At 39.2% G+C, this 17,908-nt stretch overlaps 1 protein-coding gene across 1 annotated transcript in view; it reads right to left on the reverse strand.

Moving 5' to 3' along the window:
- LOC111150746 (regulator of G protein signaling 7) overlaps nucleotides 1–17,908 on the reverse strand; it is a 511,256-nt gene that overhangs the window by 101,458 nt on the left and 391,890 nt on the right. The window contains exons 5-6 of the mRNA XM_022508325.1: nucleotides 10,527–10,633; nucleotides 5,594–5,645 (exon numbers count right to left, since the gene is read on the reverse strand). Coding sequence (XP_022364033.1) covers nucleotides 5,594–5,645; nucleotides 10,527–10,633 — 159 coding nt within the window. The remainder of the gene's footprint in view (nucleotides 1–5,593; nucleotides 5,646–10,526; nucleotides 10,634–17,908) is intronic.

A 17,908-nucleotide genomic window follows, 5' to 3' on the forward strand; every position in this document is an offset into this window, starting at 1 on the left:
GACAAAACTATAAAATTCCTTAAATAGAGCATAGGAGAAAATCTAGGTGACCGTAGGTTTGGCGATGACTTTTTAAGATAAAAACCAAAGCACAATCTATGAAAGAAAAAAAATTAATAAGTTGGCTTTCATTACAATTTAAAACTTATTTGTAAAAGACACCACTCACAGAATGAAAACAGAAGCTGCACACGAAGAGAAAATCTTTGCAAAACATATCTGATATTCACAACACACTAAGAATTCTTAAAACTTCCAGTAAGAAAATAACAACCCAACTAAAAGGTGAGCAAAAATCTGGACAGTGACCTCAGCAAAAAAGATGGACACTTGGCACATATGCATATGAAAAAATACTCAACATAGTGTTACTGGGGAATTAAAAATTACAACAATGAGACACCACATCTACTGGAATGGCTCAAATTCAAAATACTATAGCAATAAATACTGGCCAGCAGCTCTCATTCATTGCTGGTCAGCATGCACAATGGTACAACCACTATGGAAATCTTTTTGACTCTATTTCACAAAACTAAACATAATCTTACCATATAATCCAGTAATAACTCTCCCAAAGATTTCTCTGAATGAGTTGAAAACTAAGGCCCACACAAAAACTGAATACTAGTGTTTACAGCAGCTTTATTCGTAATTACCAAATGTGGAAGCAGCCAAGATGTTCTTGAGCTGGTAAACGGATAAACAAGCTGGTATAGTCATACAATGGACTATTATTGCATGATTAAAAAGCAGTGAGCTATCCGATTATGCACGGACATGGAGGAATCAAAGTAGGTTACTGAGTGTCAGAAGAAGTCTGAGAAGGCTGTCTACCGGATGATCCCAACTATATGACATTCTGGAAAAGAAAAAACTATGGATATGGGAAGATGTACAGTGGTTGCCTGGGGTTCAGGAAGGAAAATGGAGGGATGGATACGTAGAGCACAGGGAATTTTTAGGGTAGTCAAACTATTTTGTAGGACACAGTAATGGTGGATACATGTGATTACATTTATAATACATTTGTCAAAACTCCGAGAGTGTACGATACAAAGATTAAACGCTAACATAAACTATGGGCGTTACTTAATAATAATGCATCAGTATGGGTTCATCAATAGTAACGAATGCACCACTCTAATGTAAGGTATTAATAATAAAGAAGCATGTGAGTAGGACTGAGGTGGCTTATGGGACTGCACATTCTGTTTAATTATTTTATGCCACTCCAAACACTAGATATTAAAAAAAAAAAATCTCTTCTCTAACTAACAGCCACTAACATCTGGCCTCAAAAATAGATATACCAGGATAGATTCGTAAAAAGTGAATGATAGAGACTTTGGGAGTTCTACGGAGGACTGTGAAGTAGAATTGTAGAGGCTCTTAAATTAAAGCTCTTATAAAATAAACAACATATAAATTTAAGTTCCCAAAAGAATGAAGCTGAAGCCCCTCCCTTTCCCCTCTACAATTTCATTAATGGGAACGGATTCATTGGAAAGCTTTGCAATGTTTTAGGTCAAAACCTAAACAATGCCTACTTTTAGAAAAGTGAAGATCTCTCGTTTTCCCCAGCATCCTGAATTCTCCATTTTTAAATATTCAATATACAATAATTTAAGGCACTGTTATTTCGCCAGTCACCCAACATTTAAGACACAGTTCTGAAGCTGTATATACTATTTGGTTTTGCTTTTGTGTTGACTTCACAGTTCTTTTAAATTGGTTCATTGTGTATTTGATCTCTCTGATTAATTATACATTCCTCCCCAAAACCCAGAACTTTTGATATAGCAATCTTTCTATCAAAGGTAACCGAGCAACTTAAAATCTGTCCCTGAAGGAAAAATTATTCTTTATATCGAAACTGCTGTGATCATTTTCATCAGCAAAGAATTAATTGCTGTGATTGGCCAACTAGAACACTTTCTTCTGCTGGCCTCTTATTGTTTCTATGAAAAGTGTATGAATTCTCCGTTTCTTTTTAATATTATTTTAGCATGGTTTTGAGAAGCGGCATTTAGTGTGTCTAGTTCTTAAGGGGTGGGGATCAAAAAGTACACTCTCTCTTCATAGGCCTGAAAATCTTCACATCATCCTGGAAGAAAGACAGACCTTTGGTTGGATATTTTCTGAGGCACAAATCATCGTCCTACAACCAAAAGCGAAGTTCTCAGTAATTTCCATTGTCAAAAGGTCTACCACTGTCATGTGTTGGTCTCAGTTGTATTACCCCTAGGATGACATGACTGAGGTACATCCCTAGGGGGCAGAAGGGAAGGGAGTGGCAAGAAGACCCTTAGCAATCAGGAAAAAAAAAATACTTAAATATAATATTAGAAGAATAAAAATTAGTGCAAACAAACCTTGAACAAAATACAGAAATACTAAATAAGAAAGGCTCCAAGAGAGCTGGGATTTGGTGGGTGAGTCATCCAACTAGAGTCAGCTCCTGTCTTTACTGGAAATCCTGATTACTTGGGGTTCTAGTCCTTTTTAACACTGGAGACTCCGCCCTCGAAAGGGGACTGTCTAAAGGCACTGGATGTGTGCTCCTTTATGGGAACCTCAGGGTGCGATGTGTGTGCCTAGAGACGGCAGTAAAAATCCCGTCATGGCTTCTGTTTCAGTTCGCAACACTGCTGCTTTGTCTACTTCTCAGAACAGTTCTCCCGAGCTACTCTGTGCCATGTCCTCCTGCCCTCACTGTGAGGCCTTTGTGCTAGGTCATTCTTGATGCAGGCTTGCTTGCTAAAGTCCATTCCTGACTCCATTTTAACTGTCTTGGACTGGAATGCTTTTTGTACTTGGGTGAAAAATACCACAAAATCTCCCCTAACTTGATCTTCAGAGAATGGTGTTCCTAGCTATGCAGCCCTGCAGTCCACACTGGCTTGTCTGGGCACGAAACGTGATCAATGTATTCTATTTTCCTATGAGACCAAGGTAAGCATGGAAAAGTGTTTCTCTATGTAAAGTGACCTGTAATGTTTATGTTCTGCAGAACCTCCTTGGTAAGTTCAGCCTGGTGATGGAAACAGAGCCTGATCCTAATACAGGCAAAGAAAACATGCTTTAAGCTAAGTGCTTTAAGCATGAAACTCTTGCCAGCCCCCAGGTCATCTTAGAAAAGACAGTCTAAGTAGTCACTGTGTTTTGGCTCCACAGCCCAGTGGCATCAATATCATCTTTATAAACGGGATCCCCATTTCCTACGAGTGTTCCTTAAACACATGGTGGCAGGGAAATCAAAGCTGGGTCATTTGTCTTGCTGCTGTGACTTACGTGTGCCTGAGGAGAAAAATGGAAGAAGATGCAGCATCATCGCCTGCAAGAGCGGTTCGGATCCGAGATCAGTATCGTGTCCTTCCCGCCTCTTTTCCCCCATAATCTCCTACTGAATAACTACTTATTCTTCACTTGTATATAATCCAAGCAACCTGGACACAAGCTGGTGTATGTTCATTCAGGACCAAAAAACCCCGAATGTAATAATTCAAGGCTACATCTATGGTTAGTTAACAAATTTCAGGCTCTCCAGCTGTGGGTATGAAATAGAAGACGACTCTCTCTCTGACATGGACACGGCAGGAGTTAATGGGAAACCGAGTGACACTGATCACTGTGAGATGGCTGGCTTGGAGGGATGTTCTGGAACTGATCTGCTGTTAGGCCACGCCATCTCCTCAGGCTTAGCGCTAGACCATCAATCTACTGTGAAATGAAACATGAGCTGTTATTGGGAACACTAACATATTTGTGGAAAACACGAAAGATATGCGGAGAAAACGTGGAGAAGGAGAATTTGCTTTTCTGCAAGGAGCAGAGGCAATATACAGGCAATACCGACGAGGAGCACAAAACAGTTCCGATTTACTGAATATGAGAGAAGCGATTCCGGCTCCCTCAGGCATATTAATTTGGATTATTTAGACAACTGAAGGAAGTCAGTATTATTATTTCTGCTTGAAAAATGAGCAGACTCGGTCTCAGAAATGGTACGGGTCTCAGCCAAAGTCACACAGTTGGCGTGAGGCTGCGAAAGCATTGGAGGTCGGATCCGTCTGGCCTGCCAGCATGTGGGTCTGTCTCTATGGCCTCCTTCTCAGCCGTCCCACTGTTTCCTCCACTAGAATTCCATACTTTTTAGTGAGACAACTCTCAGGCAATATCCCAGGTTGGGCAAAATCTCCACAAAGTTCTCCAGCTCAGACCCCATACACCAGCAGCTAAAACATCTAAAAACACCTTCTTTCTCTAAGGGCCTCAGTTTTGAAGAACGTGTGCCATGAATGAATAAATCAGCATTCTCACTGCTGGAATCAACTATTCTATTAATTTATAAATATTCTGGTTTTTTGGTTGTTTTCCATGTTACTTTGAATCTTTGATTGGTACCTGGTCAATCTTGGATGAACTAGGAAACTCAAGTTTCCGAGATGACGAAAATGAAGGAGTGCTCCATTGGTTTTCAAGGATTTTTCTACAGTCTTCTTACAAGCATGTCTGTCCAAGAGCAATGCTAAAGAAAGCCAGACCGCTACAAAGCTTCTCACTGCCCTTGCTCATGCCGGCCCTCTGCCTCAAATGCGTTCCCTGCATTGTCTCCTGACAAATCTCCCCTCCTCCTTTAAAATCCAATTTAAATGGCTCTCAGCTCTTCTGTGAAATCAGCCTGTGATGTCCGGAGTAAGGCCAGTCCCCATGACCTTAAACTTGTACCTAATTTTGCAGACCCCCTGTTACAGTCACTCAGCACTCTATAGGAACTCCTTTTGTATCATTCTTTCATCTCATCTAGCCTATGAGTTTCCCAACCATGTGGAGTCAGAGTCACCTTGTTACTCCAGTACCTGCAAACAGCACTTGACATAGGAAAAAGTCCTCAATAAATATTCGCAGAAATGACATTTTAAAACCATTCAGTCTTATCCTTGAGGAAAATGTGAAAAGATGGGTACTTGTTAGGGGCCTATTTCCTTGAAAGGCTTAACTAAAATCATGGTTGTTGAAAGAAGTTCATTCTAATTTCACTAAACGTGATTTATTATAGTTAAGCTTCCTCTTGTATCCTTCCTTTTCCTTGCCTCTCCATGTTTAACATACCTTCTGCTTATAGAATCAGAGGGTGCCTGAAATAACAGTGAGAAACATGGAGCCCCAGAAAGCCAAGGGATTTACCACAAATCACAAAGCTAAGTGAGAGAGGAAAGTTGAACACTCTGGAATTCTGAGCCCCCTTGTTACTCTTTCTAGTGGACCAAGATGTTACGGAAATAATAATAAAAACTTTCTAAGCTTGCTTTTGCTCTTTAACCTATTCAGAAGAAACTTACTTACTTACTTTCTTTCTTTTTTTTTTTTTTTTTTAATAATTTCATGGGGCACTAAACCCTGGAAAAATTTGCCACCAGGTTTGTGACTAACCCTTTCCAAACGAAGCCATCCACAAATTTAATGTTATAAATATTGGTCCCATACCGATAGCTCTGGTTTTCTTTTCTCTGTTACAAAGCCATAAAATGTGAGCACGTGTTCATCTATATATAGTAGCTGTTGTAATAAAATGAGATATTGAACTGACCATAGTCCGTGTTTTCTGGCTCCCAGCAATTTGATGGCCAAAAATAGGGTGTCTGTGGAATAAAAAGAAATGGAACCCAGGTTAAATATACACGAAATTGGTCAAGTTCTTGGTTTTTGAGTTGCATTCTTCTTCAGCAATTACCCAGAATGGTTTGCAGATAATGCATGTTTAGTAATCCAGGAAAAGCACCCAAAGAGGCATTGCGTAAGGCTTTTCTTCCCCATTTACTTTGCTGAACAATTGTTCAGTCTCCAAATGTGTATAGTACCAGGAGGTACTTAAAATTACGGTCATACATTTGCTGCAGTTTTATGTCAGGTGACATAAAGGTAAAAGGTCTCATTGCATCATTCAAAAAAAAAGTGTTAACCCACAAAGACTAAAAGCAGACTATTAAATTCAGCAAGACTCAGGATGAAATATATTTAAATATCACAAATATTTCAAGTACTTCATTATTGCCTCCAGAAGATCAATGCTCAACCATCAAAATTTTCCCTAAAATCTGGCAATCATTTGTCTGGCTTTGTTAATTATATAAGGCAGCTCTCAACATTACCCAACTAGACTTAAACAAATTTCCTGTCGTCTTTAAAAAAAAAAAATTTCTCCATAAAAACAATTATTGCTTTAAATTCTTAAACTGCAGAAACCAGAGGTGACTTTTCAAAAACAAATTTTACTTGATTTTAATTGTTTCAATCTAATCAATTTTAGTTGATTAATGTGATTAATGATCGACAGAAATCTCATTCTGTGAAATTCTAGAAACTGACCGGCAGAACTACAAAGAAATTGATCAGGAAAACCTGTATCATCAACATTTTGTATTTTCTCATAGGGGTTTCCTAGGCCCACAAGATGGACACACGAGGTTCCAGACCAGGAGGAAAATGGACGACCACCTGTCTACTCTTTCAAACTTTGATGATGACTGTAGGACTCAATGAAACAAGTCACGGCAGATGTCAAACTTGTGGGCTTAATCATATTTATTAGTCACTTATATCAGCTACCCGTGTGTAATGAGCATAGCCAAAGAGATCTCTGAGTAACTGTTGGATAACTCTCCCACCGGAAGAGGGATATTCAAGGAGGAAAGGATAACTGGGGAGAACCATTTGACTCTCTGAGGGAAAGCGTTTTCAAACGGGATTTTGATTTACCCTCTACTCCTTCTTGGGAATTGCTGCAGGATAATGAAGAAATCTGCTGATGTTACGCGTGTGAACAAAATGACAACAAGAATTTAGGTGGGGTGGGGAGAGTTGGAGCACTGGACAAAGGAAGACATCAAGGATTTCTATGGCACCATCTCCATGTGATTCAAGAGCTTTGAGGGTAAAATCGGGTCAGGATCTATGGGAACCACAGGAGACAAAGTAATTAAAGTCTTTCGGGCCGCTAGTCTATGAGGTACTTTTCAAAAGCATTTTCCCCTTTATTTTGTGAGGGTGCGTGTGTGTGTGTACACGTATCGAACTTTTAAAATATCTATTCTAGTCAGACTGGTCAGACACATACTTCTTTCTCAAAGCCATGAGGAATGTTCTTAGCTGCATTCTTATAATTTTTCTTTATTCTTCTATCATTTACTTTAGTGAGGGCTTCCTGACTAAAAATAAAAGAATGAAGCTATTTTATGCTGTGATATTATGTGGAAGTGCCATAAAACCAACATTTGCAACAAATATTGCAAGATTTTTTTCTAGAAAAAGTATTTTAATTTCTAGTAAAAAAGAATTTAAGTGACAAATGCTTATCGTGGGTTGAAATTTAAAAATTTACTTTTATTTTTATTTTCTAAATTTTTAAAAAGATTTTATGTATTTATTTGAAAGAGAGAATGAGAGAGAGCACACGAGGTGGGGAGGGCAGAGGGAAAAGCAGACTCCTCTTGCTGAGCAGGGAGCCCGATGTGGGACTTGATCCCAGAACTCCAGGATCATGACCTGAGCTGAAGGCAGTCGTTTAACCAACTGAGCCACCCAGGTGCCCTAAAAATTTACTTTTAAAGTTCAAGTAGACTCCAGGATGTCTTAATGTCCGAGCTTCTCTTTTCTTTTCACAGTTGGCTTCTTCAGCTATGATAAAACTGATCTAGCCATTACTTAATAACCTTTGCACGTATGCTAATGTAATGAAAGTCATGAAGGGGCCTGGAGAATCATGTCAGATCTCAATTCCAGCTAGCGAAAAGAGGATAATTAGACAATTGCAAGTTTACAATAAATACAGAAATCACAAGATTAAAAATGTGCTGAGAAATTGAGACAAATTTACATACTGCGGCATATCAATGAAATTAAATGAAGAGTTCTGTTTGTCTCAAACTCGTGCACTGAAGCTTCTTCAGATTCCTAATGAAGGTTAGCATCTCAGTCATTCACGGGAGGAACAGTAAACATGATAGTGCAAGCTTCCCATTTTAATTCATGGTTTTTAAAAATCCTCCCAGGGAGCTGAATTTCAGCTCAACGTAATAAAGAACTTTCTGCAGCTTGGAACCGACACAAAAATGGAAGTGGGCACCTTGGACAACAATAATGTGTTTTCCATTATTAGGGCTATTCAAATATAAACTGATTAATGCCTTCACAGACAGGAAGGCAGAATTCAATTATCCCTGACTTGTCTGGAGTGTCCTTTGTTTGTTTTTTAAATCTCGGTTTTAAGATCTTATGTTTATTAGATTTACAAATACGGCATATTTAGGGCCTATTTCAAATGTAAATAGATCATTAAGATATTTAACATTTAATATTTAATATTAATTAATGTAATTTGAAAGACTATTTATCATCTACCTACGCACACTGAAAACTTGTTAAACTTCTGCCTATACCACTTGCACTCATTCCCTTGTCTTGCTCTAAAGCTCTTTAAAAACAGTCTCTACTTTCTCCAGAATACAGAGTGGCCCATTCCAACCCTGCACATTTTTGACCCATGACCATGACTAAGCCATGTAAACTTTATCTGCCTACAGATTTCAGTCTGGGGACGACAAGAGCAGAGTTAAAGGTTGCAGATTAGGTTAACTCAAAACATCATCACAAACATTGGGTCAATGTCTGAGCTAGTTTACTTTAAGGAAAAAAAAAATTCTTTCAAAGATTTTATTTATTTATTGGTCAGAGAGAGAAAGAGGACAAGCAGAGAGAACAGCAAGCAGAGGCAGAAGCAAGCTCCCTGCTGAGCAAGGAGCCTGATGTGGCACTTGATCCCAGGACCCTGGGATCATGACCTGAGCCAAAGGCAGATGGTTAACTGACTAAGCCACCCAGGCGTCCCAAAGAACAATTTTAAATTAGCTAATTCTCCAGAGATAAACAGACTATATCTAATGCTTCTCTCATTGATATGTTCTTTTACACAGAGATGATTTTAGTGGTACCATTGATTGCTAAGATAGATAAAAGCTGTTATTTTTGTAAAAAGAAAAATCTTTTCATTCAGAATTTGTGAGATTTTTATTAGATTTTTATTAGTCTCTATATGAAAAATTTTTCAAAGAAAGCAAGATTATATGGAAAATGTAATCCTCCAGTAGCAGAAAAGTAATTACCTTAAAAAAAAAAGTATTACAAATACATAAATATTTTACTTATCACTAATAATTTTTATTTATTAAAATTTCCCTTTGGTGGGGGTGCCTGGGTGGCTCAGTGGGTTAAGGGTTAAGTGACTGCCTTAGGCTCTGGTCATGATCCTGGAATCCCAGGATCCAGTCCACATCAGGCTCCCTGCTCATCAGGGAGTCTGCTTCTCCCTCTGACCCTACCCCCTCTCATGCTCAATCTCTCTCTCACTTTCTCTCTCAAATAAATACATAAAATCTTTAAAAAAAAAAAAAGCTACCTTTAGGACCATAAGTTACTTTAACTTATTAATAAGCTACTTTAAGCTACCATTAGTTTAACAGTATAAAGGATAATGTTCCTTTATTTTAAAGCCTTTTAATATTAATTAATTTAACTAATTTCTGTTGCTTGAAAACTTAGGTTGGTATCGTGATTTCAAGAGAATGCTTTATCTCCTAGCTATTCAGTGCATAAAGGCCTGTGACTATTTGCCTTGGATAAAAAGTTCTTGAGGAAGTGGCAGAGAGTGTTCCAGGAAGACAAAGGTAATCTTTAAATATTTTTAAAACATATTCCCTGTTTGTTTTCTGTTTGTCCAACCAAGTTCTTTGGCAGCCAAGTTATTATTTTGTCATTTATTTAGACAGAGAAAATCTACTAATATTTTGAACAAATGAGAAAGAATACTCCAATGTCTAAAAGCTTGACAATGGGGGGAATCCTCAAAAATACCTAAAGGCTAGGGTTCGAACTCTGGCATTAAACGTGTCTTAATTTTATGGGCTAGAATCCACCAGCCCATTATTAATGAACTATATTGCCCAATGAAATGTAGAATTTACTTCAGGTAAGTCATTATGAACTTGAGTGTCAGCTACAGGCTCAAGGACCAAAATCAGAGTCCGCAATCACTTCTGAAAGCATAAGAGCCTCTCCTTCATCTGAAAATGACCTTGGACTGAAGGCAGTCTTATATCAAGGACAGAGCTCCAGAGTGTAACCCAGTCAGTGACACTTGTCAGCTTCCTTCCCAGGGGCTAACGCAGCTAACACGTGAAGAACTCTCCTGTGTCCTGAATTCCAGCAAGCCACTCTCTGGATTTTTCTCAAGCTTTAATATAAAACATAACTTCAATCATCACATAATTTAGCTTTCACAAATCATCATAACCAAGCACGTTCTATCTTTCCCTACTTATTGTTTCCTTATATTTAACACTAATTCGTTTCTAACTAGACTAAGTCAAATAAAATAAGTCATGTCTCCAAAATTTCTGTAAAAACAATCAGCGAACAGAATGCTGGCTTCTATTTTTAGCGTTAAGGAATACTTTCATTAAACTTACCTGAAACCGATAAAAGGTGCCGTCATCTTTGAGCGTGAGGACGTGATCCGAGATGGGAAAGAAATAGCCATGAGCAGCCATTAATGTCCCCAAATGCAGCGCCTCCACTGTTTCATGAAAACAAACAAAAATGTACACAAACATTTTTTAAAATGTTAATTTGTGGGAGCATAGAATTTTATCTTGTTCCTTTTCGAGCACATTCTTGCATCCAAATTCTTGGCATCCTAAACAACTTGGCTCTGAATTTTTTCTTTCTCCAGCTCTTCCACAGGGAGTACTAAGGTGGTTCTGGTTCCTAGGAGTAACTGTGCAATGACCAGCCACACCCACGACAACCAGCACACGAGAGCACACCACTATGGAAGGTGGACACTGGAAGGCTATTCTGAAATCACAGAATCGGACTCCTTCGTTCTATAGAAGGGATCTATTTCGCTAAATGTTAATATAGTCTTCCACCAATAATTATATTTGGCATTTATATAACACTTTAAACTTTTATTTTTTAAAAGATTTTATTGATTTATTTGAGAGAGAGAGAGAGAAAGCACAAGCCAGAGGGAGAGGGAGAGGCAGGCTCCCCACTGAGCAGGGAGCCCGATGTGGGGCTCGATCCCAGGACCCTGCGATCATGGTCTGAGCTGAAGGCAGACAGTTAACCGCCTGGGCTGACCAAGTGCCCGTAGCACTTTCAACTTTTTAAAGGTGTTGTCACTTGCATCACCCCTAGCCTACATGACGGATAATCCAGTACTACTGGCAATTTTTCTACTGGCAGGGATCATTATCACACGATGTCATCAGAGAAAGTTAAGGCACAACGACCCGTTTATGCCACATTATGTGAGTGCTAAGCACCCATTTAAGCTGCTTCTCTGGCCCTGTGACTGTCCGGACTGCTCTGGTTTCTACCACTCTCTAGTCAGCGTTCTCAATATAGACCATGCCGAGGTTTACTTGACAATGAAAAGACTACGTTTTTCCAGAAGGCCAAGAAACAGTCGGCACATAATACTGCGATACTCACACTCCTTCTATAGTAGGCAACCATTTCTTCCCATAAAATGCTTAACAAAATTTCATCAAACAGAGTTCCTATTGCATTCATGTGGGGACAATATAAAGTTTCCTAACTTAGAGTCTGGAAACCGTGGACCTATGCACAATCGTTTTTCAGTCCATCAGAAAGTTAGATTTATGGATCTGTTTTGTATCTTTATACGCAGCTTACTTATGGATGTATTTCTGTTTCTTAGACAAGTAAATGGTTCCTAAACTTGAGAATTCTTTCGGTAGTTCCAGGAATGTGTGGCTCTGTTTTTCCAGCAAGCGATCCTGGAGAGCTTTGATATTCCAGCCAGGACTGAATCCGTCACTGGATAGCTTGCTACGGTACCCTTCCCTATCCTCCACCCTCCCATGCTGATGTGGGCTAAAAATAAATTTTCTTTTTTAATTTTATCAAAAAATTAAATTTTCTCTGCCATGAGGTACCATGGTGCCCCTTTTAATTATCATTCAGCATCTTGTAAACACTTCAGTTGGTAATTCCTTCTACTTCTGGCCTCTCACTCTGTTGTTCTTGTCACTAAGAAGAACTGTCAATCAACCTCTTGGCCATCCCCTTGGAAGACTGTTATTAAGGTTCCCAGCCGTCAACTTATCCACACTTCCGATTAAGTCCTTCCCTGCAAAGAATGTTCCTTTGCTACAAAGGAGCAATTTTTTCACCATATATATATAAATGATATATTTATCACTGATACATTTATCAAATATATCAAATGATATATTTACCATTGATATATTTATAATTGATATTATGATATAATAAATGATATCATAATAATGATATATATCATTATATATATGATCATAAATATCAATGATATTGATAAAATATCAATATCATCCAATATTCTGTATCCTTTTAGCTCAAAGTCAAGGTCTTCTCAAAGCCTGTGCTGCTTCCAGTTACATTCCCCCACGTTCTACGACTCTTGCTGAAACTCAGGAGCTAGTGGGGTGTTGTAGGAAGAACAAAACCTTTGGAGATACTCGCTAGCCTTTGTTACTTAAACTCTGTGTGTCTCTCCCATTTATTAATAAAGGCAGCAAAACCACCTTGCAGGATTGGTATGAGAATGAAACAAGAGTCAACGTGAAGAAGTTGGAATAGCACCCCGTGCACGGGAGACAGTCAACAGAGGGTAGCTGTTAAGCATCATTATTTACACATGAATTCTTGTCACTTTCATCCAAAGCACTGTTAGGAAATCCGCTCGCACACATTTGCCTCAACTAGGCTGAGGGAGAGAAATTGGGAGTCTTAAATAGCGTCCTACCCAGCCACGTACGTATTAGTGTGTGTGCGCGTTGTATGTATGCGTGTGCGCGAGTGTGTGGATTATTTATACAATTGAAATAGTGAGAGAATCTGTAAGGAATGCCGGCCCATAACAAGGAGCAGCTGCTCACAGTCTCGCTCATGCCGCGTCCCTGGACGCTCCCATCAGGTGGCAGTGGTCAGAGCAACCTATTACTTCTGCGGCAGAACCACAAAGTCAGGTGGCCCGCCTGTCTCCTTGTAACCAGCTCTATTTGTGGCACTCCTGGCAGTCTGTGGCCTAGGAAAGTATTATCAGCACTACTTTCCAGGAACGGAATGGAGTCATGGCCCATGAGACAGTTTGCAGAGAACAGATTCAAGAAAGGAAGACGGAGATGCCCAGAAAGAGAAATAGTAAAAGGTTGCCAAAGTCTCATCATAGGAATGAGTGGGACTAAAATAAAATAAACAACAGAAACCAGTGGGGGGGAGGGGGCTAAAGGGCTGATGAGGATTAGAAAAACATAGTGAAGGGAAAATATAAGGAAGCTGCAGAAAAAAAAAATTAGAAGCAAATGAATATAAGCATTAGATACTGATTCAGTATCTATACATTAGATACTGATCATATTAGATACTGATCATATCTATACATTAGATACTGATACATTAGATAGATCATACATTTCTAGAGGGCTGGGTGTGTGTCTGCTGGTTTTCCCTCACGTAGCCCTACCATACACGATCAGATCACAGAGGAGTCATGCGCTTTGTCACAGGACCACCAGGAACGTGGTTCTAGGACCAGAGAAATGTTTCGAGGCAAAGTCAGGGTGGAGTGTCTGCTTTACTTCGAACTGCAAGTTCGGCACTTAGCACCTCGAGAGTAAAAGTAGCTGTTAAGGGACACCTGGGTGGCTCAGTTGGTTAGGCAGCTGCCTTCGGCTCAGGTCATGATCCCAGCGTCCTGGGATCGAGTCCCACATCGGGCTCCTTGCTCATCAGGGAGCCTGCTTCTCCCTCTGCCTCTGCCTGCCATTCTGTCTGCCTGTGCTTGCTCTCTCTCCCTCTCTCTCTCTGAAAAATAAATAAATAAAAAAAATATTTTAAAAAAAAGTAGCTGTTAAGCCAATATTTGCTGAATGAGTGAATAAGTCAATTTATGAATCCACGACACAATAAAAATATGAAAAATGTTGTGCTGCATGAAACAAGACAAAACTAGTCATTCTGTGCTGTAATGATGAGTGGCTCGTTCAGCTCCTCCAAGATAAGGCAGATAGATGGTCATAATCTTGTTCCAAGATACTTTCCTAAGCTTTGGAGGTGGGGCTGTGGTACGTATTTTACTACAGGAAGAGGTAATAGTGAGATTAATGGCATACACACCACTGAGAGATCCAAGAGTGGGCATGGGGTAGTGTTCTCAAGGCTGAGCTGTTTATTGCCGGGGATAAAGACGGAGCTACACTTCCCCGTGGTCCTCGGTTTCTGAATCTTGGCACAGCCTTAACCTAATAAGAATCCAGAGGACGGCTGACAGTCTTGGAACAAAGTGTTGAAAGAGTTTAATGAGTAATCCATCAAGATCGCCCTTCCCAATAACGACACACCAGATGGCTCCACCGCATTCCGCTTCTCGGCAAAATAATCACAAATTAATCTTGTACTTGTCTTATTCGTGTCACCCACACAGCTAAATAAAGTTCAATGGCAAACCTACCATAAAGTCCCATTTTATTTTTCTCTTGGACAGTCAAGCCATGAATAAACTGAGAAATAAAAATCCATCTCCAAACAACCGATACTCTGTGAACAGCCGAGGAGAGCTTTGTTAAGCCTGATGTATTCAGGACATTACTTTACCCCAAACCCTGGAGCAAGAGAATTATCAAAACTCTTGAAAAGCAAAGAGAATTCTGCATAACGTAATTTACTTTTGAATCACAATTTGAGAAAGTTAATAGGATGAAAAGCATATTGTAAAATAGGCTTATGTTGTTCTGGTGCTAAATTTCTAAACTCAGTTCTATACTTACAACATATTTTAAAAACCCAATAATATTTATTATTGGATCGTATCCTGAGGTCTAATTCTTGGCAGCCTCAGTCCTCCCAAATACAGTCCATAATTTTGAAGTGACAGAAAAATGCCTCTGAGTCAAGAAAATAATAAAACAAAACTCACTAAATTTAATGTTTTTATTCCTATCACACATTATTTTTATTTTCTATTTATATATATATATTCTATATATAATAACAAAACAATTCTATGGAATTGTTTTGTTATTAGCACACAGCATACTTGATGGGGTCAATATGATTCGTGTGTGGAGATAAATATTTTAAAAGGAAATCTGCTCAAAATAGAAAAAAATGACAGCTGATGACATTAGAGAGAGAAAAGGCTAAAAAGCAGACAGAGGTAAGTTACTGAACAGTAAAATAACAGGCATTCATCATGGTGGTCCTGTATCATGAACATTTTGTTGAGTTTACTACCCTCTGATGAAGAAGACAGGGAACTGGTCACTTTAGAAATACTTCAGGATATTATAACTTTTTTTTAGAATTGGCGCTTGAAAAGGTGAGATGAGTCATGTGGAAAAATCAAATACGCAGCACATTTTATTCTCCAGGACCAAAGAGAAGTAAACTCTTACTATAATTAGGAATTTCTGATGTAAGTCCATTTTCTCAGCAATAAGAGCTAATGAAAGAAGCTAAGTATCTGGGCTTTCATTTTTTTTTTTTTTAAGCACCATTTCTGCATAGAAAAATCAAGGGCTACTTGCTTTTTAGCAATCCTAATCAGGACGTAGAAGAGATTAACACCAGCAATCCAGAATAGATAAGATAAAATAGGTTCTATTTGGAAGAAATAAAAACAGAAGCATAGTTTAGAACAATTTTGAGCACACGCTACGTCGTTAAGACAAGTAGTGTTTCCAAACAAAGGAGCAGAGCACAGAGGTGAGGAAGCCAGACAGTGCAAGCCCGCAGCCCGGGTTCAAATCCCGACTCCCTCACTTGCTGGCTGTGTGACTTGGCAACACACCTGTACTCTCTGGGCCTCAGGGTACTCATCTGTAAAACGAGGATAAAAGAATAACCTTGAGTTATTATCAGTTAGGTGATCCTTAAACAAAAGGACACTTCCGGTGGCCCTTGGTCTGGTTTAGTCCAGGGCTAAGGTGACCAGGAAACCAGGAGCTGGTGTTGACTGAAGCTTACAGGTGTACAACGCTCACCATCCAACATCTTTAAAGTCCTCCAGGTGATCTGACTAGGGGTCTTTGGTGTGCAGATGATGAATGCACTCTGGAAAACACTTCCATTTTTCTTCGACAGCAAAGAACACTACCCTAAATCCCAAAGATTGGGTATCATAGTTACAGAGAAAGATTTCCAAAGGTAATATATTCTGCAAACTGGGTTTACGATCTAAAACCCGACAATGCCGGATACCACTGGGAAAGCTCCCGGTTTAGATGAGGACACAGTGAGCTGAGAAGGCTCAGAAACAATGGCGACAGAGGAATCACAGGGACAAGCAGCGAGAAGACAGATGAATTCTTAGGGAAGCATATTTGCTCAGGACTCAAAAAAAATCAACCCATTAAGGAAAAAACAACTAACTGGCACCATCATAAAATAGTTGCCCTTATTGGACACGCAGAGAACAGTCTAGATGTCTAAGATCAGCAGGTATGACACCTTAAGAAATTATTTAAATATGAAGAGCAAAGCTAAAATTTAAAAAGAAAAGAGAGAGATATCTATGCACCATTGTTATGGAGAACTGGTTTAAGATCTATGTCATATAAGGGGCACCCGGTGTCTCAGTCGGTTAAGCTTCCGACTCTTGACTTCAGCTCAGGTCATGCTCGCGGGATGGTGAGATTGAGCCCCAGGTCAGACTCTGTGCTCAGTGCTGAGTCTGCTTGAGATTCTCCCTCTCCCTCTGCCCTCCTCTCTCTTTCTTGCTCTCAAATAAATAATAAAACCTTAAAAAAATCTGTGTTCCATAATAACTACATGATATCAGGATGTCCATTTCACAAGTAGTACATCCCTCTATACAACTGGGATTTCTATCACTGCACAAAATGCACGCATCCTAACAAGACTGTTAGATTTACATGCGTGATTGGTGCATAGAATGGTATTCAGATGAGAGGAAGTCACTCTGAGTTCATCCAAGAATGGTGCAAGGAAATGGTAACAATCACAAGAGCCAAGGCAATAATAAATTATTGTGGAAAGCAACATTCCTTCCAAAATTCAGCATGCATTATGCCAAATTTCCACCAGTTAGCAGGCTGATTGATTTGGAAGGACGGTGGGACATCGAGTTAACTTTAACAGCAGGGGGTTTCCATAGCATATTTTGCTTCAAATCAGTAACAGTACATGCTACTCAGCAAGCACACGTGTATTGAGAAGAAACGGGCTCAACTGTGGGTCATGGGCTTTGAATTCTAATCCCAGTTTAGTTCTGTGACTGCGTATCTTGAACAAGTCATCTTTTCTCCGGACCTTAGAGCCAGCATCCATAAATGCAGGGCTGGATCGCTAAACTTTTTCCAATTCTGATTCTACGTTGGGCAACCAACTTGCAAACTGGAAGTCATGGCTGAAATGTTGCCATCCTCATTTTGTTACATTGTGTCAAAGGGAAATTAGCTTTTCTTCCTTCTGCAGATAATTCTGCCATGTCCATGGCCAATACTCCAAAGATGAAAAATGTACATTATAAAATAGGATTCTCTATTTGAACTTCAGTTGCTTAAACCTCAATCCTCATGATGATCTAGGGCTGTTATAGTAAAGAATTTTGTGTGCACAGAGCAAATGTCATACTTACTCCAAATAAACAGGAACTGGGTTGATGTGTGTGTTCTATTTATCCATTTTCTAAAGTTAGTTGTAAAAATGCAGGCATGATATGGGGATAACTAGTAACTCACCCCACACAACAAAATGGCATGAATGAATTTGGCTTGAAAATCAAATGTTGCCCCTAAAGAATAAGCAACATAGTTTC

This window comes from Enhydra lutris, unplaced genomic scaffold, assembly GCF_002288905.1.
Source record: "Enhydra lutris kenyoni isolate GAN:26980312 unplaced genomic scaffold, ASM228890v2 scaffoldscaffold24, whole genome shotgun sequence".
Lineage (NCBI taxonomy): Eukaryota > Metazoa > Chordata > Mammalia > Carnivora > Mustelidae > Enhydra > Enhydra lutris.